Source organism: Anabrus simplex, chromosome 1 (genome assembly GCF_040414725.1).
Source record: "Anabrus simplex isolate iqAnaSimp1 chromosome 1, ASM4041472v1, whole genome shotgun sequence".
Classification (NCBI taxonomy): Eukaryota; Metazoa; Arthropoda; class Insecta; order Orthoptera; family Tettigoniidae; genus Anabrus; species Anabrus simplex.
The window spans coordinates 1,741,141,912-1,741,166,449 of NC_090265.1; the positions used below are offsets into that span (position 1 = coordinate 1,741,141,912).

A 24,538-nucleotide genomic window follows, 5' to 3' on the forward strand; every position below is an offset into this window, starting at 1 on the left:
GTGAAGGGCGGGTAGGGGATTTAGGGGAAGAAATATTAGGCGGGCTGTTAGACATTGGCATATCATGTGGTGAGGAGTCCTTATCTGTTGTCGAGGTGGGGGTAGGGGAGGAGACTGTAGGCGGGGTGTTGGGCCTTGGCGTGTTGTGTGGAGGGGAATCTTTATGTGTTGTCGAAGCAGTTTCTGTGGTGGGAGTCCTCAGATTAAATATCTCAAAGAATTTACTGTTATCTGATTTGAAAGTTTGTAATAATATTGGCAATTGCTGTATTAACGGACTTTTTATATCGACCGCATCATTCAGGTTTTTTTCCTTATTTATTTATTTAGCGTATGGCTAACACATCACATTATAGATACAATAATAATAAATAATATTTACAATTTGAAGTATTTACAGGTTCAAATTATTTACATATTCAACACACAAGGGTGAGAGCAGAAAAAAGTCTCTTGGGTTTCCCTGGTAGGCAGTGAGAGGACACTGCTCCACAATGTGCCGAACTGTTTGCTTCACAGCACCACAACTGCACGCTGCCGAATTAAGTATTCCCCATTTATGGAGGGAGTCGCCACATCTGCCATGGCCAGTGCGAATCCTGTTGATAGTTGTCCAGGTCTTCCGTGGAAGATCAAAACCCTCTGGTTTGTTTTTCAGCCATGGTAGATAGTGATATTCTGATGGAGCACTGGATATCCATACTTGCTTCCAGGCCTGAAGCAGATTAAAGTTAGCGTCTGCTAGGTTTCTAGCTGTTCTAACAGGTGGGCGTCTTGATTTTAGCCTGTTAATAAGAACATCATTCATGTCGCCATGGATTGGCAACTGTCTGTTGTTAGTTATTTTCTTATAATCTCGTAGGAGAGCATTTTCTCGGCGGAGGTGAGGTGGTGGAATATGGGATAGAACAGGTAGCCAGAAAGTGGGAGTAGATCTAATTGTCCCTGATATCATACGCATAGTGTAATTCAGCTGAGTGTCAATTAATTTCGTGTGACTGCTGTTCAGCCATATTGATGAGCAGTATTCTGCAGCAGAGTATACAAGACCAAGAGCTGAAGACCGTAGGGTAGATGCTAATGATCCCCAGGTGGTTCCACACAGCTTCTGTAAGATGTTGTTTCTTGATCGTAACTTAGCAGCCGTATTCTGAAGATGTTTCTTGAAGGACAGAGTTCTGTCAAGAGTAATCCCTAGATATTGTGGATATCTGTTGTGGGCAAGACAAGTGTTCTCAAACTGAACCTTCAGTTCACTATTGGCCATTTTGTTGCTAAGGTGAAAACATGTAACTTCACTTTTATTTGGGTTCAGTTGTAATCTCCATTTGCGAAAGTACTGTCCCAAGGTGGTAAGATCAGCCGTCAGTGTTTTCCATGAATTTATCTTGTACTGCCAGAGCCCAATCATCAGCATATCCGAATTTCCTAGAGGTAGTTTCAGGTATATCAGCTATGTACAGGTTGAAAAGCAGAGGAGCTAATACAGAACCTTGGGGAAGGCCATTGTTTAGAGTTTTCTCACTGCTAGTGCCATTTCCCAGTATTACACGAAACTTCCTCTTGGTGAGCATGCTATCAATAAGTCGTGCAATCTTCTTACATGGCAAAACACGTAATAGTTTACAGATAAGTCCTTGTTTCCACACAGTGTCATAAGCTGCAGTCAAATCAATAAATGCCACAGAGGTTTTCAGTTGTTTTTGAAAGCCTGCCTCAATAAATGTTGTTAGTGACAAAACCTCCGTCATTAGCTTCCCCTTTCCAATCCTTTTGATTATTGTGAGGTCTTTGTCTATTGAGGTATATTGATGGCTGGTTTCTTTCATATGGTTACTCATTGCGGAATATTTATTGTGTTTTAAGGCGTTAAAGTGTTCCATGTATCCAGTAAGGAAGCTGTGGCCAGTTTGGCCAACATATGAAAATTTACACTGTGTGCATGATAGTCTGTATATTCCGGAGCCTTGAAATTTGTTATTGTTGGAGTTTACTATGTTATGATTAAAGAATTATAGTAGGAATGTAGATATCTTGTTGCTTTTTGTTAAATATCCGTAAGTAAAGTTGATACTTCTGACACGAATAAAGAAGAATAAAGAAAGATGATTAAAGAATAAGTTTTTATTGGTGTTGTGTGTTTTGAAGGCTATTTGCATATCCCGTTTTTCAGTGGGTTTGCTATTTGATGAATCGTTGGACTGGTGTAAGTAAAAGTTGCGTAGTTTGATTTTTTAGTCTTTTCCGGTGCGAGATTTGTGGCTAATTTGAGTTTTACTTTATTGATGATTCGATTTACCATCTCTATTTTGTATCCATTGACTAGTGCTAGCTCTTTTATAAAATTTAGCTCCTTCGTGAAATTCGCGGGTGATAAGGGTATTTTGTGAGCTCTTTAGACCATACTAAAAAAAAGTTGCCTGTTTGTGGGATTTCGGGCGGAGTGAATCATTTCTTACTGTTATTGAAGTGTGTGTCGGCTTTCTGAATATTTGAAAATCGAATTTAGAATTTAAGCGTGTTACGGTAACATCCAGGAAATTTAATTAATTGTCTTTTTCGTCTTCTTTAGTAAATTTTATGTAACTGTCAATATTATTTAAAAAATCTAAGATTTTTTCGCTATTATTTTTCCGGTTATCTATTGTTACGAACGTGTCGTCTACAAATCTTAGCCAAAGGCAGAGTCCTTCCATATTCGGTTTAATTATTCTATGTTCCATGTTGTACATATAAATACCTGCTAATATCCCTGAGCTGGGGTCACCCATAGCTAAACTCAACTGGTGGTAAATTTTGTTGTTAAAAGTGACATAGTTATTACTTAATACAAATTTAAGTAGTTTGATAAATTCATCTATTTTGAGCTTACTTAGGTTACTATGTTTGGAGAGGTTTGAATTAATAATTTCCACTGTTTCTTTAATAGGGATGTTTGAATACGTATTAGCGATGTCAAATGAGCTCATCCCATGGTGGGGTTGTAATTTGAAGTTCTTTAGTTTTTTGCAAAATTCAACTGAATTTTTAATTGAGGAAGTATTATAGAACTTATAATGTTTTTTAAGAAACTGATGTATAAATTTTGACATTTTATATGTTGGGCTATTCCTGCTGTTTATGATTGGACGAATGGGTGTGTTGGTTTTGTGTATCTTGGGTAGTGCCTTTGCCTTAGGTATTCTCAGATTCATGTTAACCATTTTTTGTTGTTCTTGCTCATTAAATAAACAAGTAGAATTTTTAAGGATTGTGTTTAGATTTCATTGAATTCTATAGACCGGGTCTTTATTTACTATAGTGTAAGATTCGTTAGAAGAGAACTTTTCGGTTTTTTAATGTAGTCGCTTTTATTTATTAGGACTATTTTTTTGCCTTTATCCGCCTTGGTTACAATAACGTTGTTATCCCTTATTTTTGTTTTTAATTCCTTTATTTGTTTTAGGAGGGTCTGGATGGAGTTGGTTTTCATTTCTTTTACTAAACTTGGGAGTTTCTTTTTTACTTCAAATTTAATATCATTTTGTATTTCTGCCAGCAATTTCCCTATATTTACTTCTGATTCCTCTACTGTGGTTGTTAAATCTTCTGTTTTTTTGCAGATTGGACCAATTGAATTTAGCTCCTTTACTAAGTATGTTCATTTCATTTTCAGAAAAGTTGGTGTCTGATAAATTAATTGTCGCGGGGGTGTTTTTCATTAAAGAAATCGGGTCTTTTTCCTCTATTTATGTGTGCTGTTGACTTTTTTGAGCTTCTTTTAGGTGTTCTAATTTGTTTTTCAGAGTTTTTTGCTTTCTGTCTAAGATGCTGGAAAGTTTTTCGTTGGTATACTGTTGAACTGAACTCCATTCTAATGGGGATGTAAATTGGGACGTACTTAGGTGTACTTTGTAAAGTTGCAAGTTTAGTAATGATTTCTTTCTATATAGCAACTTTATTTCATTTTTTAGCCACATTTTGTTTACTCTGTTTTGGGTGTCAAGAGATTTTGAACTTGATATGTTCTTTCTTTGGGTAGACCTTAAAAACTTAGATATTATACTGCACTTTAAACATTCTTTCAAAAACCATATATCTTTAGCAATCTTACTGACTTTAACCTTGAGGTTAATATACCTTTTTGTCTTAGTTTTTGCCTGGTTGGCTATCACATTACATGTGCAAGGGAGCAAGAGGGAGCCTTAAGCATAAAATTCAATTTATCTCTTACAGTTGGTTTTACAAGAATATTGTTCATGAACAGTTGATGTAGAATAGATTTAGATTTAGATAGATTTAGAAACCTTTAATCCTAACTTTTTTCCAGTGTAGTAAAGAGTAAGCAAAATATCAGTGGCGGTCGTCTGAAATTTTAAGTCCATTATGATCTAACAACATAAAACCAATTGTATTGAAAAGGTGGAATAAAAAATCACAATATTGTAAGCATATTACAGCAAATTCAATACGGGTCTGATCATGAGATTAGTTACATGTAAAGAGAATATAATTCCCGATCATTTATGTTTTATACAGTTTTACCGTACCGACTATGATTAGAGTGGTATTTGATAGCCGGAAGAAAACTAAATGTGAAGGCCTACAATACTGAAAGCTCATAAAATTGATCAACAATAACATTACGTTGACCACTGTTTGTTGTGATGTTCTTTGTCTCTTATGCTGCCATTCATCTCTGATAGATGGGATTACTGCTGCATACTGAGTATAACAACCTGCTTGAATATTAGAAGGAAGTAGCAGGGGAGTTAGATAACTTCCTTCTCTAGCATATCATTCCTATGGTTCATACGTTTTCTGATACTGCTGGTATGTAACACGCTGGTTCATCATAGTATTCCAGCTATTCGATCCCTACTCTGACATGCTGATTGGATTGATCAGTCTGCACAATTAACAGAATAATAGCAGAAGCTCACTTATGACCTGGTCTAGAATTACAATTTCAGCCTATTCTAAATTATAGCACCACAATTCACTGCATAACTCAGAATTCAACCCTGAAATGAGCTGTTTCATAAGAAAAGCTTCTTCCTCTACACTTTTATTAAATTCTACATTAATTTTATTCCAAATTAGCAGCCAAGAGGGGGTTTCTCCTCAGGTTTAGAGGAAAAATTTGCTTCCAAGTCAGATAGATTTTCCCCTGCCAGTGTAGTGAATTGAGATTTTTCAACAACTCATTGGGTACTCCTAGGAAACAGAGAGTAGGAGGGCATAGTTTTTGCCCTAGGACTCTCCACTTTTCGCCCCCCCCCCCCAATGAAAGATCGTTCAAGGCTAACGGTTGTCTGCGGTCTGGTCATTTCAGCTCTGGAACTTTGGACTGTTAGATGGACAGCGTACTACTGTTTGTTAAAAGTGCTAAAATGTGTAGTTTTTCATTTGATTGAGTATTTTATATGACAGCTTTTAATCGCAACATTCTTACTGGCGTCATTTTAATGATCTATGTTGATTTCAGTTCGGAAAACCACTAACGCAGTCTTTCTGAGGATGTAAAAAGGCAGATCGAGAGCCTGCCATTATAATGAAAATTCCCCAACTTGATTCTGACTGATGGTAGGCAAGAGGGCCTACAATTACAATGAAAATTCCTTAACCCAGTCTTCGCATAAAAAGAAGATGTTTGGCGACTTCCCCGTCGTGTTTCTAGGGTAACGTTAAGAGCTATGCAATTTATTACAATCTTATTCACAACATGTACACTACCTTACCAAGCATTCTGTATACAATGTAGAATTCCGTAGTGAAGCACGGGTACATCAGCTAGTATAACATAAAACTATAGTCTGTTGAAGCTTACATAATGATGCCATCTTCAGCTGCACTCCAGAACATATACGGCACATTAGGAGCAATAGCAAGACGTTTCACTCGACCAGTGTGACAGCTACATACATGTGTCGTTTCATTGAGGGTGATGTCATGGACTCGAATGCGGCAATCTCCAGCACCCGACACCAGCACACTGTCATTTGACTTTGGAAGGAACTAGAAGTAATGCAAAAACACTTAATTAAAAGAAAGAAACAAACCACTTCACCATATGAGAACCACAAAATACTTCAAGACATCAACATACAACTCTTTCATACCCACACATATAAAATAGTCTTTCTGTCAGTACTTCTCGAATATTAATGTGGTATGGGTTGTTCAAAAATATTCAGCAGGAGGAGGGAGCAAGAGGGGGGCCTTAAGCATAAAATTCAATTTATCTCTTACAGTTGGTTTTACAAGAATATTGTTCATGAACAGTTGATGTAGAATAGATTTAGATAGATTTAGAAATCTTCTATCCTAACTTTTTCCAGTGTAGTAAAAAATAAGCAACATATCAGTGGCGGTCGTCTGAAATTTTAAGTCCAGGAGCCGATAATTATCTCCTAACTCAAATAACCTGGGAGTCAGTCAATAACAACAACAATTCCAGCCGGGTGTGCATTGCAGTACTGCTCACAAAAACATTACTCAAGAAACCAACAAGATTGAAAGATAGTTAAAATAATCAGTCACAAAGAATGTTATAAAAAGAATACATTTATACAATCACCAGAATCGATCAATTTTGACTTCCGAAATTGGGGGAGGGTCCTACAGGTGCAAATTTCATAAAAACCCATTGTTATGGGAAGGGGATTAAAATAAGCTATGTTATTTTGATGCTACCTAATATGAAGTATTTAATTAAAATAACCAAAGTTTACATCTTTTATCAACAATGATTCACCACGAACATCCTGTGCAGCGATAAATTCCGCAAAGACCAACGACGTTATCATAATGTGGTGGATGGACAAGGCCAGTAGAACAAGGAGATCATGCAGCAAAATAGCTACCCGTAACACGAAAATTCTTGGTTTTAATCCATGCTTCACAAGAATGTTTAGGCCTAAGAAAGGGAAAAATAATAATAATATAAAGATTAGGCCAACCTTTTTGTTGTCGGAATCACAGGCTGTCCTCATTGCTGTCTTCAATGCCGTCATCACTGCTCGAGTCCGGAACTTCATTTTCTTTGTGTTCTTTCCGTAGAACAATTTCAGGAGTGATCACTTCCCAAACACACATGATCTACTTAAATATACATTGAAGTGAAGGCCAATTGATTTTGCAAGCTTTTGTTTTGTGCTCGTTGTCCACCATCCACTTGGTGTAAAACCTTAAATGGTCCTTATAGGGCTAGTTTATGGAGATGTTTAATTGCTGCAAAACTGATGTAAATCCTCCTGGGACAATAGCTGGATATGTATTAGTTAATTGCCTTTTTTTTTAAATACTGTTAACTAAGTAGCCACAAATGCTGTTATGAAATTATGAAATTCTATCAATTTATTCTCCTTCTCAAACTTAAATTGTTTCAACATATAAATTACACTGCCCAGCCTCGGCTCATATTAATTTCTAAACATTGATTTTCCTTATATTAAGTAGGGTTCCTGGATGTCGTTCCCATACAGTTTTTAGCCAGTCTTTAATCAGATCCCCCACCATCCACCCTCCGTCCTGTACACGGATGTGAATTCCTTTTGGAAAGTCTCCTTTAGGCAGAGTTTTTCGTTTCAAAATACAGTATGGCAGGAGTTTCCTGCCGCCTGCAGTTACAGCTAGCTTAACTGTATACCGCAGCTTCTCAGCTCTCACGGTTTTCGCTAAAATACTTGATGCACCTGCTGTGTTTATCATTGTTCATGTTGGCATGTCAAAGTAAACTGATTTCTGATTGGCAATGCCAATTTGCGACAGAATAAATTTCAGAGTGTTATCACAAAATTATGAAATTCTATCTCTCTATTCTCCTGCTCAAACTTACATTGTTTCAATGGATAAATCCTACTGCTAAACCATGGCTTGCCTAAATTCTAAAGCTGAGACCCCTTGATTTTTCACAATCTCAAGCGCTTTAAATTGTGTCATTTTATGTGTCACAGCAAGACCACTGTTTCTTGTTTCAACAATCCACTCTAACACCTTTTCACAAGCTGCTTTGTACTTTCCTTCTTAACAGTCCTTCTTCACTGTCTTTAGTTGATTCTTATGATCATTCCAATACCAAACCATTTTAAGCTGTACGTTAAATTCATGAGATGCCACCCTTAAGCTATTTTTCAATGCAAACTCATTCTGCAATTACCAGTAGTCATTTAAGTTTTCACAGTATGCACTTAAGATTTTAAAAAACTGGATGCGAGAAGAAAGGTACAGTATGAACCAAAGCAACCTAACAAGTCTGTGGCTGTGAGGCGGCAGGGAGGAGGGATAGGTTTTTTTTTTTTTTTTTTTTTTTGCTATGGGCTTTACGTCGCACCGACACAGATAGGTCTTATGGCGACGATGGGATAGGAAAGGCCTAGGAGTTGGAAGGAAGCGGCCGTGGCCTTAATTAAGGTACAGCCCCAGCATTTGCCTGGTGTGAAAATGGGAAACCACGGAAAACCATTTTCAGGGCTGCCGATAGTGGGATTCGAACCTACTATCTCCCGGATGCAAGCTTCACAGCCGCGCGCCTCTACGCGCACGGCCAACTCGCCCGGTAGGGGGCGATAGGGTTTTAAAACAAGCCTGGAGCTAAGGTCACATTCCAGTAGACTCTAACCATCCTGGAGCCAGGAAAGGACAGGTTTTTATCAATATCACTGCACTGTGTGCTTCTATACAGAATGTCACAGAAGCCCAGAACAGAAAAAGTTGCCAGATATAGCACAACCAACAGAAGTGAGGAATTCATTAGTTCACAAGAATTTTGTATTCTGACTCTTAAAAATTAAGGCAATTACTACAGGCAGAATACACCAAAGAACCTCCGATAACATGGATGGAAACAGAAACAGCCTTGAAGAAAATGCCCACTGGAAAATCACCAGGATATGACAATGTTAGCGCTGATATGATCAAAGTGGCAGAGATACAAGGTCTACCAGTGGTTGCATAGAGTACTCGGTGCAGTCTGGCATGACAGTATGATACCTGCAAACTGGAACAAAGGTGTAGTCATTCCACTATTCAAGAAAGGGAAAAGGCTACAATGCACGAACTACAGAGGAATAACTCTCCCATCACATGGGCTGAAAATCCTGGAAAAAGTCATCGAATGCAGAATCATTTTAGGGGAGCAACTAGAAGAAGAGCAATGTGGCTTCAGAGCTAATAGGTCAACAATGGACCTAATTTTCAGCATCTGAATGCTGATAGAAAAACACTGGGAGAAAGGCAAGGATCTCTCCATGGTTTCCTTGGATGTCGAGAAAGCATATGACAGTGTGACAAGAGAAAAGATCTGGGAATATCTAAGAAAGACAAATGTGCCTGAAGGATTAGTGAGGAAAATTTGGATGTTATATGAGGACTGTACAAGCTGTGTGAGGGTTGGCAGTGGTTATTCATCTTGGTTCCAGACCAAGAGTGGAGTACAACAGGAAAGTGCACTGTCACCACTACTGTTCATCACTGTGATGGATGAAATAATGAAATCCATCACAGAAACATCATTAGGTGAATTAAAAGCCATGGCCTTGGCAGATGATAATGTAATCTGGGGAGAGTCAAAAGTGGAGGTTCAATCAAAATTAAATGTTTGGGAAGCCAAGTTCGAAGTATTCAACCTCAAGATCAGCATGACTAAGACTGTAGTGATGGTAGTATCGTAAGCCTACACACACCAATAGATATCTCCACGCAGATTCTCACCATCACCCTGCCCAGAAACATGGTATCCTTACAACTCTGACTACCAGGACCAGGAGGATTTGTGAAGCGTCAGATCTACAAGAGGAAATTAACACCTTGAGAACCACCTTTGAGAGCAACGGTTACAGCAGAGCTTTGATCTCAAGGGTTCTGAAATCGGCACATAATCGGACGTCTGTTAAGAAAAAAGATGTAAAAGGAACTGCTTACCTACCTTACATACATAACACGACGGATCATATTGCTAAAATCTTACGTAGGTACCATGTACGAACTGTTTTTGGAACATCAATTAAGATTAGGCAACTCCTGTGACCAACTAAGGATAGTTTGCCTAAATTACAACAACCTGGTATCTACAGAGTTCCCTGTACTTGTGGTAAGGTTTATACTGGGCAGACTTCGAGAACGGTGTGTACTTGTATCAAAGAACATACCAGATGTATCAGACTCAACCAACCTGATTAATCAGCTGTTGCTGATCATGCCTTAACACCTGGCCATGATGTCTTGTTCCAAGAAGTGGATGTTCTTGCCCACATAAAGCAATATCGCCCAAGAATTATCAGGGAGGCGGTTGAAATACGTAAACACCCAGATAATTTCAACCGCGATACAGGTTACAACCTCAGTGAATCATGGCTACCTATAATCAGAACCATTAGAGAGTAATGCTTTGCTGTTACTATTCATTGTCTCTAGCATTGGGCTAAAATGGCGTCCCCTTTACATCTTTGGGCACAATTTGAAGCTTCCTTGTTGCTTTCTCCCAGCAAGCATCAATACGTCGTTTCTTTTCTCTTTTGTCTCCTGATGAAGAAAGGCAAGGTTCTTTTTGAAACGTTGAGCGTGTTTACAATTATTTACACGGCATAAGCCCAAAAAATATAACTCATGAATAGTTACGTGGGCCGTGAAAGTCTAAATGATAATATTAAACTCTACATCTTCTTGTCAGGTAAGGGTCAGTTTTCAGTGGTGGAAACTTGAGCAGAACATTCATTCACTTTTCCATCCAGATGTGATGGGGGATCTTTAGCTGGTGCTCTTCGTTGGGGGGGGGGGGGCTGGTGAATGGAATGTGGTGGGGTGGATGCTAATGATGACGTGTCAGAGAGAGCTGGAGAGGCTGTTCTGACTTGGGTCGGGGCTGAGACTGGCACAGTGGCAGGAGGATTATGACCTTCAAGATAGTATCTGGAAACTGTCATGAACTGTAGATAGGTAATTTTTGTCTGGGTATTCGACTTCTGGAAGAGACGGAAAGAATTGAAGAGGGTGCACTGCAGTAAATAGAAGAAAACCTGTTTTGGCCATTTACAAATTTTGCTCATGAAGGGATATAGAGCAAGGTATTGGTCAGCTGTGTCTGTTCCATGCATGTGCTGATTGTAATCTGCAATGGATACTGGCTTCATTGTTTTTCTGCCGAACTTTGAAGTCACTTCAACCATTTCAGCAGAATGCATGAATTAAATCATTTTGATTATTTTCTTGTCCATCCAAGAGACAAGAAGAATTTCTGCATCACGTTTGAATGTCATTTACCCTCTTTTCAACGATTTTTGTTGGTCTTTATGGTCCTTGTGTACTCCCCTGTTTTGCCTAATTGTCCCACAAAATGGTAGTGTTCTGTTCATGAAGGGTTTCTGCAAGAGCAACACAGTTGTAATAATTATCCATGTAAACAGAATACTGTAGGCCTAAATATGGACTGAGAAGTTTGAGGACAGTACTATTTAAGGCCATTCCACTTGCATCATAAATAAGCAATTTGCAAATACACCCAGTTTTTTATTCACGCACCATCCTAACCATAATGCCATACTTAGTTATTTTAGATGGATTGTAAACTCGAAAACGTAACCTGCCTCTGCAAGCAAGCATGCTCTCATCTAAAGTGATCTTTCGGTCAGAACTGTAAACCACTGAAAACTGATCAGAAAGTTTTTCTAATATTGTCCTGATTTTATAGAGCCTGTCTGAACTGTTTACATAGTTGCCGCTATCGCTAAAATGTAAAAATATCATGATACTTTTGAATCTGTTCCTAGACAGTGTCTTGGAAAATACAGGCATTGAAAACACAGGATCTTCAGTCCAGTACATTTTTAGATCCGGCTTCTGTATAATTCCAGTAACTAACATCAAACCGATAAACTGTTTCATTTCGATCATTGATACAGGTTTCCAAGTTTGATAGATTGAATATTTAGTGAATGGTCGCAGTGCACTACTGATAACCTGCTGTGCATATAAATTAGTCTATTCACAAACATACGCAAAAAAACAGTCACTGATAAATATATTTACAAAAGACATAATATCTTCACTGTCTGTTACCTCTACATTTAGGCCTACATTTCCTAAAAACTCAGGTAACGGGAGAGAATAGTTCGGAGAGATGTCAGTTAGAGGAACACTGTCTGGTATTTCAACATTATCGCGCACTGTTGTTTTGTCCTCATCACTTTCACTTTCTAAATCTGGGATGACTTTATCCCCAGAATCATCATTATAAATCATTTCAACTGCCTCTTCAACAGATATAAACTTACTGTTCGCCATACTGTGTCTTGCTAGTGACACTAACAGAACAACACTGGAGGCAAGAACGCGGGCTTGGAATGTGCTGGGAAAGAAATTTTTTTGCTGGGTGATTTTTGGCGGGAATTACTGTTTTGACATATGTTAATGAAGGTCAGAATGTTCATCTAACTACCATCTATGAAAGAATGAAGGAACTACGATCTGAAGCATGGTTTTTAACTTGAAATTTTCGCACAAGTTCATATCCGCCTTACGGCGGATACAGCAGAACACACTGGCGAAATGTTATCCACCTAAAGGTGCGTACGGGAGTCAATGTGTTAAATGCTCTGTACATTTCTCTGTACTTTTTGAACATTCACCTGATACTTGGTTGTTTACAATGGAAGGGAGAGCTCAAATGTGAAAAAAAATAAAAGAAAAAGATGAAACTGCACAAGGCCAGACAGACAGCCAGGGAATAAGTACATTGGACTGAAAGGGAGGGACTGTCCACTTACGTGATTCAAAATCTCAGCAACAACATGAAAGATTGACAGAAATGCAATCACACAGATGGTAAGTGATAGTTCTGTCAACAACAGGTACAACTTAATGAATAAATATCATTTGATGAGAAGGATGTGCAATATTTTCTCTTCCAAGATATAAAAATTTCACACCCTTCCCCAGGTTTTTAATGATATCACTGATTATTTTTCAGAAAAACTTTCTGGACAGTGAGAAAGGGATGAAAAAGGAAATGAATAGTGTTTTGGGTAAATTAGGTGAACTCATAGTAGATCTTAGGGAATCACTAGACAGGTGGATGGAATATTTTGAAAATCTTCTCAATTTAAAAGGAAACATCTTTCTGGTGATGACACAAACAACCAAATTCATGGGAAGCAGGAAATATACGTTGGTGAAATTAAGCTTTAGGAAATGGAAAGGTTGGTAAATTTACACCACTGTCATAAAGCAGCAGGAATGGATTAAATTAGACCTGAAATGGTGAAATATAGTGGGAAGGGAGGGATGAAATGGCTTCACAGAGTAATGAGATTAGCGTGGAATGTTAGTAAGGTACCTTCTCATTGGATAACACTATCCTCCACCACAATCACACGCAGTTAGTTACCTACGTACAGCAGATGCCGCCCACCCTCATTGGAGGGTATGCCTTACAAGGGCTGCACTCAGCTACAAATAGCCACACCAAAATTATTAATTATTATTATTGGATGAAAGAGGTAATTGCACCTATCTGTAAGCAAGGAAACAGAAAGGACGGCAAAAAAGCTCGATGATTTTTTTAAAAAATTTTTTACAATTTGTTTTACGTCGCACAGACACAGATAGGTCTTATGGCAATGATGGGATAGGGAAGGCCTAAGAGTGGGAAGGAAGCGACCATGGCCTTAATTACGGTACAGCCACAGAAAACCATCTTCAGGGCTACCGACAGTGGGGTTCGAACCCACTGTCGCCCAGATGCAAGCTCACAGCTGCGCGCCCCTAACCGCATGGCCAACTCGCCTGGTAGGATGAAAACCAGTATGGTTTCAAACCACAGAGGGGCTGTCAGGATCAAATTTTCAATATGTACAAGGTAACTGAAAAATACTATGAGGGGAAGAGACAGTTATGTTTCGTAGATCTAGAGAAGGCATAAGACAGAGTACCAAGGGAAAAGATGTCCGCCATATTGGGGGACTATGGGATTACGGGCAGATTATTAAACTGAAGCAAAGGCATTTATGTTGACGAATTGGGCTGTGGTAAGAATTGATGGTAGAATGAGTTCTTGGTTCAAAGTACTTACAGGGGTAAGACAAGGCTGTAATCTGCCATCTTTGTTGTTCGTAGTTTACATGGATCATCTATTTAAAGATATAAAGTGGCAGGGAGGAAATCAGTTAGGTGGAAATGTAGTAAGCAGCTTGGCCTATGCTGACAACTTGGTCTTAATGGCAGATTGTGCTGAAAGCCTGTCGTATAATTGTTGGAACGTGAAAATAAGTGTAATAAGCATACTATGAAAATTAGCTTTTCCAGGACTAAAGTGAGGTCAGTAGGTAAGAAATCTAAGAGAATTGAATGTATTGAATGGGAGTACAAAGCTGCAATGGGCAGATAATTTCAAGTATTTAGGATGTGTATTCTCATAGGATTATAGTACAGCAAGTGAGATTGAATCAAAGCTATTGCAGTGAGTTCACAGCTGCAATCAACAGTATTTGGTAAGAAGGAAGTAAACTCTCTAATAAAAGTATCTTTACACTGGTCTGCTTTCAGTCCAACTTCACTTTATGGGAGTAAAAGCTGGGTAGGTTAGAAGTAACAGACATGAAAGCAGCGAGAATGATCGCTGGTACAAACAGGTGGGAACAATAGCAGGAGGGTACTCAGAATAAGGAGATGAAGCCTAAGTTAGGAATGAACTCAAGTGATTAAACTGTACGCATAAACCAGCTTTGGTGATGGGGTAATGTGAGGTGAATGGAGGAGGATAGTTTACCTAGGAGAATAATGTACTAGGTTATGAAGGGTAAGAGAAGTAGAGGGAGACCAAGAAGGATAAGAGGTATAGAATTAAACAAGGCCATATAAGTAGTAACAAAGGCCCGCCTGGTGGCCATGATCGTTGAGGCACTGAAGTCTGAACGGTCTGACACCGAGGTTAGCTGGTTCAAGTCCCAATGGTTGAAAAAAATTTCACCATCAGAATGTTGGTGGTATACAATTTCTAATCACTAGATTGCGTGCCAAAAGCCTGGATTAAATTCCAAACCTCTCCGCAGTGCTCATATGGAATGAGGGTATGACGCTGTTGATGGTGATTCGTCCGTCGGATGGAGACGTTAAGCCTTGAGCAGACTCCTTGGTGCTATTCGACAGGAGTAGGCTATGTGCCAGCACCGGGTTTCACCCTCTCCCTACTATCATATATCACGTCATTCATTTCATCTCATTAACTCCTCTGATGAGGTTGACGTCACGAAGGGCATCTGGTCATTTAAAAAACCCGCCACGACAGATTCATCTCACCTCATACCTGACCCCGTAGGGAAACGGGACAAGGGTTGGACAAACAACACAGAAGTAGTAACAAACAGAGGATTATGGCAGTGTTTAGTAAATTCACAGAACTTGCAAACTGAACGCTGAAAGGCATAACAGTCTATACTGAACATGTATGTATGTATGTATGTATGTATGTATGTATGTATGTATGTATGTATGTATGTATGTACCTCATGTTTCCCAGTTATTTAGGTCCTTACGAACCCTCACAGTTTTCCAGTGCTCTGTCAAAGGGACTTCTCTTTGTAGGCCTTTATAAGCAAACTTCACAGCAACTCTAACTCAAGGTGTTTGAAAAAATCGGAAGTAAAATTTATGCATACCTTAACGGAAAATATATTTCCATGATGATCAGTCTGAACTGTATGCAACTTCTTATGAAGAAAAGGATCCCAGAGAATAACTTGAACATCATCTGAAGCAGATGCTAATATTCTGAAACACACAAACAAAAAATAAATAAGCATGCCAGTCCCAAAATGGCATACAAATACAAAGCACTTAACCGACAAAGATATCCCCAATATGTGGTGGAACCCTGTTAAGCCAGATATTCAGTTTATTTGGAATGATTATACAGATAATATACTGTATCTACATTAAAATCTTGAAAATTATCATTTTAAATCTAAAATGAACAATCTTCTAAATTTAAGAGGATTTAACTGACAAAACAAATTTCTTTAATTCTAATAATGTAGGCTTTTAACTGACAAAGATGTTATTGCAGCTTGTTCAACGAACGATAATATGGAAAGTGATGGTAATTCTGACGACGATGCAGACTTGGAGACAAAAGATGAAAGTTTCAGTCACATCAAGCAACAACAATCCTTGAAAATATCTTATTACACTTAGAAGAGCAAACTGACATTGCACCAACTGAACTCATGATGATCAAGTGTCCATGAGACCATGCAACACATAAGTGACAATCAAAGCTGAATCAAATGAAACTGACAGATGTCTTCATTAACTGAAATGATCAGTACGTTATGTACTGAAGTGCTGCAGGGCACTGTCTATTTGAAAAATAAATTTCTTAAATAATATTATCTACAATCAAAAAAGACGTCAGCCAAAGCATAGGAAATCATTCAACTCCCCACACAACCACATACCTAGTCATGCCCTCCAAGCCGGGTGCTGTGTAGATCACAGCTCAGCGAGAATTTCTTAGTTTTTTGCCAGAAAGCAGGAACTCCAACTTTTGTACATGTGTGCCGAACTTTTCCAATATGCTGTGGACACAACAGCCAAGACATCACTTCACAGCGAGTCTTCGTTCAATCAGAGAGAGGCAGCACTGGTCACACTTGCATTTCGACCAAAATGAGAGCATGGCAGGTGGCATAATCTTGACTCAGCAGTAGTATTAAGAGGGGATGGCTCAAACCAAACGGGAAACAAAATACTGTAGAGGAAGCCAACAGCCATTCTTGCCAAGTCCTTTAATACTCCCAACCTGCCTATTCCATAGCCACATGTGTAAATCAATGAACTATAAAAATTATACCTTTAATGTTGTCAAAATTAGGACATGATATTGTGATTTTCTCTAATTACCAAATGTCTAGTTTATAAATTTCACTATAACAACATAACATGTAATTCTGCATTGCAACGTTGCTGGTTTTATTTCAATGACTTTGGTAAAATTGATAAGTTTTCTTGTTTGCATGCTCACACCAACTGTTTCTGACTTTGTGAATGTTTTATCATTGCAGGTGTTATTGTGTGTTTAATTACTTTTGTATGAGGAATTTGTATATGTGTTGGGGTGGTTTGCGTGTTTGTTCAGTATGGAAAACTCAGTGGAGAGCCTCTTGAAAAGCGCATATGCTCCTAAATATTGTTAATTTTTGGAGAGGGGATGGGTTACAGTGCACAACTGATTTTCTGCACCAGCCGCCGCTGGAAATTATGTGCAGTACTCTACCCGAGGTCAAATTTATATTGTATAGACTGTGTTTGCATTTAGTCCGACTCGTTGGCTGAATGGTCACTGTACTGGCCTTCGGTTCAGAGGGTCCCGGGTTCGATTCCCGGTCGCGTCGGGGAATTTAATCGCTTCTGATGAATTCTTCTGGCTCAGGGACTGGGTGTATGTGTCCGTCTCAACACACTCCTCATCATGTTCAGACAACATACCACACTGCCAACCACCACAGAAACACACAATAGTGATTACATCCCTCCATATAGGGTTGGCGTCAGGAAAGGCATCTGGCCGTAAAACAGGGCCAAATCCACATGTGCGACGCAGTTCGCACTCGCGATCCCACAGGAGTGTGAAAAGCGGTAGGAAAAGAAGAAGAAAAAGACAGTATTTTGCATTTATTGTTAAATTTAGAAATGTGTCCGGCCCATGGCTAAATGGCCTTTGATCCGAGGGGTTCTGGGTTTGATTACTGGCCGGGTCGGGGATTTTAATAACGATTGATTCATTCCTCTAGCTTCGGAACTGGCTGTTATGTTTGTTCCAATACAATCCTCTTCATATTTAGACAACACATCACACTACCAACCACCAAAGAAACATATAACTTAATAGTGAATTCATCCCTTCACATAGGGTTGGCATCAGGAAGGGCATCTGGCCGTACAACAGAGCCAAGTCAACATGTGTGACATAGTTCGCACCCATGACCCCACTGGTGTGGAAAAAGTGATAAAAGAAGAAGTTAAATTTGGACGCGTAGGTGTAACTTGTATTTAAGTAAATGGAACTATTCAGTTATGACTTCTGAAATGTACATAGTGTGCATTATGGGCAAGAGATAGGTCCTGCACCACGTCTAATTTACTCCAAATAGTTTCAAGAGCTTTTTAAAAGGAACACTTACAATAGAAACAATTACAGGAAGATTGACATCCACCAGAGTCATCGAGAAGAGTATTTCAAAGTGCCTTGAAAGACTACAATATTGAATCTTCGTCATAGGAAAGCAAGTTTTCAGATGAAACTGTTTACAATGATAAAACAGCTCAAATGGGAATAACTTCAGTGACAAAAAGAGGCGTAAATGCCAACTATGTTGGTGAGGATGACAAAGAAGCAGAAACTGTGGCGATGAAATGATCAAATGCTTCCAGTACATTTGTAATTTCATCATTTACTCTCATTTTTGGCCTCAATGCCATATTTTGATTTATTACTTATATATTATGTTACCTAATTTTCAAAGAAGTGAATACCAGACTTCTGGGTCTGCATGGAAATAATTTATTAAGGTTCCAATGGGTTAACGGAAGAGGAATCAAGCTATTGTCTATGGCAGTTTTTGGAACACTCACTGACAATCAGATTTTTGTCAGATGGAAACAGGAACAATAAGAACTAAATTTCAGCAATCCTGATAATACTGTATGGACTTACTGTTCACTTATTAGCATTTCATCATCTATACTAAAATACAATATTATATAAAGAGAGAAATACTATAAGTTTTGTTGGTAAACACATGATAATCTTGGGAACCACTCAGCAAATTTCAGTAATTCTTTCAATGTTAGAAAGCTAATTTCTTCCAGATTATTAGGCTATATAACTAATTTACTCCAAATAGTTTCAAGAGCTTTTTAAAAGGAACACTTACAATAGAAACAATTACAGGAAGATTGACATCCACCAGAGTCATCGAGAAGAGTATTTCAAAGTGCCTTGAAAGACTACAATACTGAATCTTCGTCATAGGGAAGCAAGTTTTCAGATGAAACTGTTTACAATGATAAAACAGCTCAAATGGGAATAACTTGCCTGCCTGATGGCCATGAACATTAAGGCATAAAGTCTACATGGTCTGACACCATGGTAAGCCAGTTCAAGTACTGTTAGTCGAAAAAAATTTCACCACCAGAACATAGGTCCAGCACAGTAGGAGAGGTGGTGGTTTATAATTTCTGATCACTAGATTGTGTGCTAAAAGCCTGGATTCAATTCCAAACCTCTTTGCAGTGTTCATATAGAGTGAGGCATATGATGCTGCTGAGTGATTCGCCCATCAGACGTGGATGTTACGCCCTGAGCAGATCACTTGGTGCTATTTGACACTGGGTTTCACCTTCTCCCTTACTAATATCATATATCAGTTTATAGGAAGAGAAATTAGGGACTGGAATAAATTACCAAGGGAGACGCTTGATAAATTTCTGACTTTTTAATATTTAAGAGAAGACTAGGTAAACAACCGATAGAGAATCTGCAACGTGGGCAACAGGCGTAAATGTAGATCAATGATCGCAGACTGATTGACCGATTCATTCATTCATTCATTTCATCTTATTAACTACTCAGATGGGGTAGACGCCAGGAAGGACATCTGGTCGTAAAAACTAGCTATGAAGATTCATCTCACTTCATACCCCGCCTTGTAGAGAAATGGAACTAGAGTTGGATACACACAGTAGCTTATCAGAAGAACAGGTAGTTTTTTTTTTTTTTTTTAAAGTAGAGCAAGTCAAAAATACTGCAAATCTTGGACCCTCAAAATTGAATAGGCCTACTCTGCATGAACTGTTTGTCCAATTAAAAAATGGAACCCACCAAGTCTACTTACAATTCAAATAAAAAGCCCCATGACACTACAGCTCTGATGAGCCTTAGTCTACAAAGCGACCACTGCTCAGTCTGAAGGCTATCAGATTATGAGGTGACACACAGTCAGTGTAACAAGTCCTCTTGTTTATTTTTTGCCTGGTAGGCCTTCTTATTTAATGTCAAGAATTTCATTTTTGGTCCGTATTGAATCAAAATTTACAATCAAAGATTAGGGTAGGGTTTTCCACCTGTTCAATACTATAAAATAGTGAAATTATTAAAACATCACATTTTTATTTAATGTCATTTCTGGTACCGGTTTCGGCAGCTTAATTTGCCATCATTAGCCTAGGAGATTGTTGCAGGACATTTTTGATAGCTACATTAAAATAAACAGGACTTTCTATACTAAGTTTTGTGTAATTTACAATTGCGTGTATTTTTGTCAGACGGGAACAGGAACAATAAGAAATAAATTTCAGCAATCCTGTATAATACTGTATGGACTTACTTTTTACTTATTAGCATTTCATAATCTATACTAAAATACAGTATTATATAAAGAGAGAAATACTATGAGTTTTGTTAGTAAACACATGATAATCCTGGGAACCACTCAGCAAATTTCAGTAATTCTTTGAATGTTAGAAAGCTAATTTCTTCATACCCGACCCTGTAGAGAAATGGGACTAGAGTTGGATACACACAGTAGCTTATCAGAAGAACAGGTAGTTTCTTTAAAAAAAGTAGAGCAAGTCAAAAATGCTGCAAATCTGGGACCCTCAAAATTGAATAGGCCTATTCTGCATGAACTGTATACACGCAATTGTAAATAACACAAAACTTAGTTTAGAAGGTCCTGTTTATTTTAACGTAGCTATTGAAAATGTCCTGCAACAATCTCCTAGGCTGATGATGGCAAATTAAGCTGCCGAATCTGGTACCAGAAATGACATTAAATAAAAATGTGATTTTTTAATAATTTCACTATTTTGTAGTATTGAACAGGTGGAAAACCCTACCTGTATCTTTGATTCTAAAGTCCTCTTGGCCATTATTCTTGGCACACTAGACTGGATTTGCCATCTTACCATCAGATAGCTCCTCAACTGTAATCATGCAGGCTGAATGGACCTTGAACCATACCGCAGATCATGTAAAAATCCAACCAGGACAGGAATTGACCCCGGGGCCTCAGGGTGAAAGGCAGACACACTACCTCTAGACCGCAGGACAATTCAATTTTCTACAAAAGAAAAGTTAATGTGCACTTTCTTCCCAACACTAACAACTTTCTCTTTCTTTTTGAATTTTGGCATATGATTTATTCAATATAAACAGACATAACATAAAGTACAACAAAGAAAAGGGGACATATATGCATGATTTAGAACTGAATTTCCTACAAAATTGTTCATGTTCATTTTCTTCCTAACGTTTAACATCTTGTAAGATAACTGAGCTTTTACATGGTAAAGAAGCATTTCCAGCCTATGGCCCCGAGGGCTCACACATCAAATATGGTGTGTCCGGTGGTTTAGGAACAAAATTGTTATTGATATCCATTCACGGAAGAAATTTAACTATCGTTACACTTTTTCACTCAGTGAGAAAATATTTCAGATGGAAGGCGGGGGTGATGAAAGAAAACATGAAGCAAGTCAAAGGAAATGTAACCTGTAAAAGAGAATACACTGCCTAATCTGTAAGAAGTACGAGTAATGTGCCCTGGCTACAGGAACTGACAAGTAAATTCATATAAGGCCTGAGAATAGAGATGAAACATGACAGAGAGATTGATCAGAGTAAAGTAACTTTTGGACTGTTCGCTATTATTGTCCACAGTGTTCAAATCCTGATTTATGGTGCTTGAAAAGGACTTGCATCACATGCCAGTTCAATCTGTTCATAAATGCTGTTTGTACTAGACTTTTAAAATTAAAACCCATTTGCTGTAAAGCATTATTATTAATAAAGAAAACACAATACACAGAGTACATTTTATATATTTAACACTTACGTTCCGGATTCATTCCACTCCAGGCAATTAACACAACCATTATGTCCTACAAGTTCAGTCTCTAAACCCAGCCGATTGACAAAATCTTCTGTTACATGTAGTTTCTGTTGCAGGCTGTAGTTTATTGTATCCTGAAACACACACGTTGACACAATCAATGAAAATAGAAGATATTCCCTCCTCCTCTTCTTCAAAACAAGACTTTCTCTCTCTTCTTTCGCTACCGCTTTTTCCCACACCTGTGGGGTCACCGGTGCGAACTGCGTCGCACATGTGGATTTGGCCCTGTTATACAGCTGGATGCCCTTTTTGACGCCAACTCGATATGGAGGGATGTAATCACTATTGCGTGTTTCTGTGGTGGTAGGTAGAGTGGTATGTTGTCTGAATATGATGAGGAGAGTGTTAAGACGGACACATACACTCAGTCCCCAAATCAGAAGAATTAATCAGAAGTGATTAAAATCCCCGACCCGGCCGGGAATCAAACCCAGGATCCTCTGAACCGAAGGCCAGTACGCTGAGCATTCAGCCAATGGACTTATAAATATTGTACAACAGAACTGAAAACAGATAAGGTAAAAGAAATGAAACAAATAAGTGATAAATAAAATATAAAAAGATATGAATGATATAATGGTTGTTCACCTGAAACATAGACATAATTGGCAACACTGAAAATAACTGATGAGACAACCAATAGGTGGCAGCATTGAATAGTTTGGTTTCTTCAGTAAAAGCTTGGAAAATTCTTAGACTGGCACACACGTCCACTAAATACAGGAAAAAGTTGAGGCAACATTCGTGTTTACTGATTACTGTACATCCAAACGAATACAACATGGCATGATTCAGTTCTGGAGCAAAGAAGGTGCTTTGACTAGGAAAACTGTCATGAAGCATACTTATTCTCTAACGGTAACACACATCAACAACGCGGCATCGGGCTGTTGGCGCTGTTTATATTATGGTCTTATGCCTTACAGCTAAGATCTCTCTCTCTCTCTCTCTTATTCAAACAGTCATGTCTCTGGTCTGCTGAAGAAAGCCCTGAAGAGTAAGAATCTCACCACCAACAATCAAGTGGTTTCTGATGCTGTTGGAAGTTCTGTGGAGGGTATACAGAAACTTGTTCAGTATTAGTACAGCTGCCCGAACAGTGGGGGTAAAGATCTGTAGACTTTCTCAAACTATCAATCAGTATGCAATCATGTCTAATACATAAAGTGTAAATGTTTAGTCACCAATCCTTGTTTCAGTTAAACAACCCTTATAAAAGTTACATAACCCTTATCTTTTTGTCTTACCCCTTTTCCTATGTTATCCAGTTTTCAACTCTAAATACACTCAATACATCAACACTGAAGATTTGTCTAAATGGTCCCTCAAATACTGATGCTGCAACCCCTGATGAAGTCAGGAAGCGTAAATGAGAACGAGCAGAAACCCCATTTATGCGAAGATGGTAGTGTGTATGATGAAGGCATGGAGTTTGTCCCTATCCTTTACTGTGTTCATATTTATCCTCATCTCTGCATTCTGTTGCTCTCTTCCCATTCTGATCTGTTGTTGTGTTTATCCTTGATTCTCATCTGTCTACATTTGATTATGGGTCCCTTTTCTATTACTTATACTGACTTAGTAGACTCCTCCTCCTCCTCCTCCTCTGTCCCATCCTCCAAGTCTGCCTCCACCTCTATAAACCTCTTCTCTTTTCCCATATTTTTATCTAGCTTTCTTCTTTTCCTGCACTTCTCATATCACTTATCTAGCTATGTTCTTCTTTCCTTTTAAACTTCTTCATTCTAATTTGTACAGGATTTTTATATTATATTTGTGTCTGATACCAGAGATGGTACTTTAAAAAAAATCCTGGACTGTGAATGCAGATCAAAGCAGCAGGGGTACAGGGTCAGTAATAGCTACAAAGAGTGCTATATGCAATGTAGATGGACAAAAGGGTTGCTGTAGATTGGAACAAGGGAGTTAACATTCTCTATTCAAGAAAAAGAATAGACAAAAATCCACAAACTTTTACGAGCCAGTAAATATACCGACAGTAGGCTGACGCAGGAGCTGAAAATTCTCAAGATCAGACAGCAGAGGCTGCAAACCATCATAGAACCACAGTTAATGAGGAGCAGTATGATTTCAAAACTAATAGGTCAACCATAGATCTTATCTTAAGTGCCAGAATGCTGATGGGTAAGTACTAGGACAAAGACAAGAACTTGATTATGGTATACAACAATGTCGTTAGAGAAATGATCTGGCAGTGTCTGCAAAAGACAAAGGTGCCTGAGGAAAGTACAAATGTTTTAAAAAGACTGTACCAGCTGTGTGCGAGTTGGAAAAGTGCTCTCATCATGATTTACGCCACTTCTGTTCCTTACAGTTACAGATATAATGATATAATGATGATGATAATAATAATGATGATGATGATATTAATAATAATAATAATGTTATTGGCTTTACGTCCCAGTAACTAATCTTGCGGTTTTTGGAGACGCCGAGGTGCCGGAATTTAGTCCCGCGGGAGTTCTTTTACGAGCCAGTAAATATACCGACAGTAGGCTGACGTATTTGAGCACCTTCAAATACCACCGGACTGAGCCAGGATCGAAGCTGCCAAGTTGGGGTCAGGAGGCCAGTGCTTCAACCGTCTG

At 38.5% G+C, this 24,538-nt stretch overlaps 1 protein-coding gene across 1 annotated transcript in view; it reads right to left on the reverse strand.

Annotated features, from left to right (window-relative positions):
• The window catches only part of adp (adipose), a 177,993-nt gene that overhangs the window by 146,716 nt on the left and 6,739 nt on the right, over nucleotides 1-24,538 (reverse strand). The window contains exons 3-5 of the mRNA XM_067138475.2: nucleotides 21,870-22,000; nucleotides 15,633-15,744; nucleotides 5,810-5,997 (exon numbers count right to left, since the gene is read on the reverse strand). Of these exons, the coding sequence (XP_066994576.2) occupies nucleotides 5,810-5,997; nucleotides 15,633-15,744; nucleotides 21,870-22,000 (431 nt within the window). The remainder of the gene's footprint in view (nucleotides 1-5,809; nucleotides 5,998-15,632; nucleotides 15,745-21,869; nucleotides 22,001-24,538) is intronic.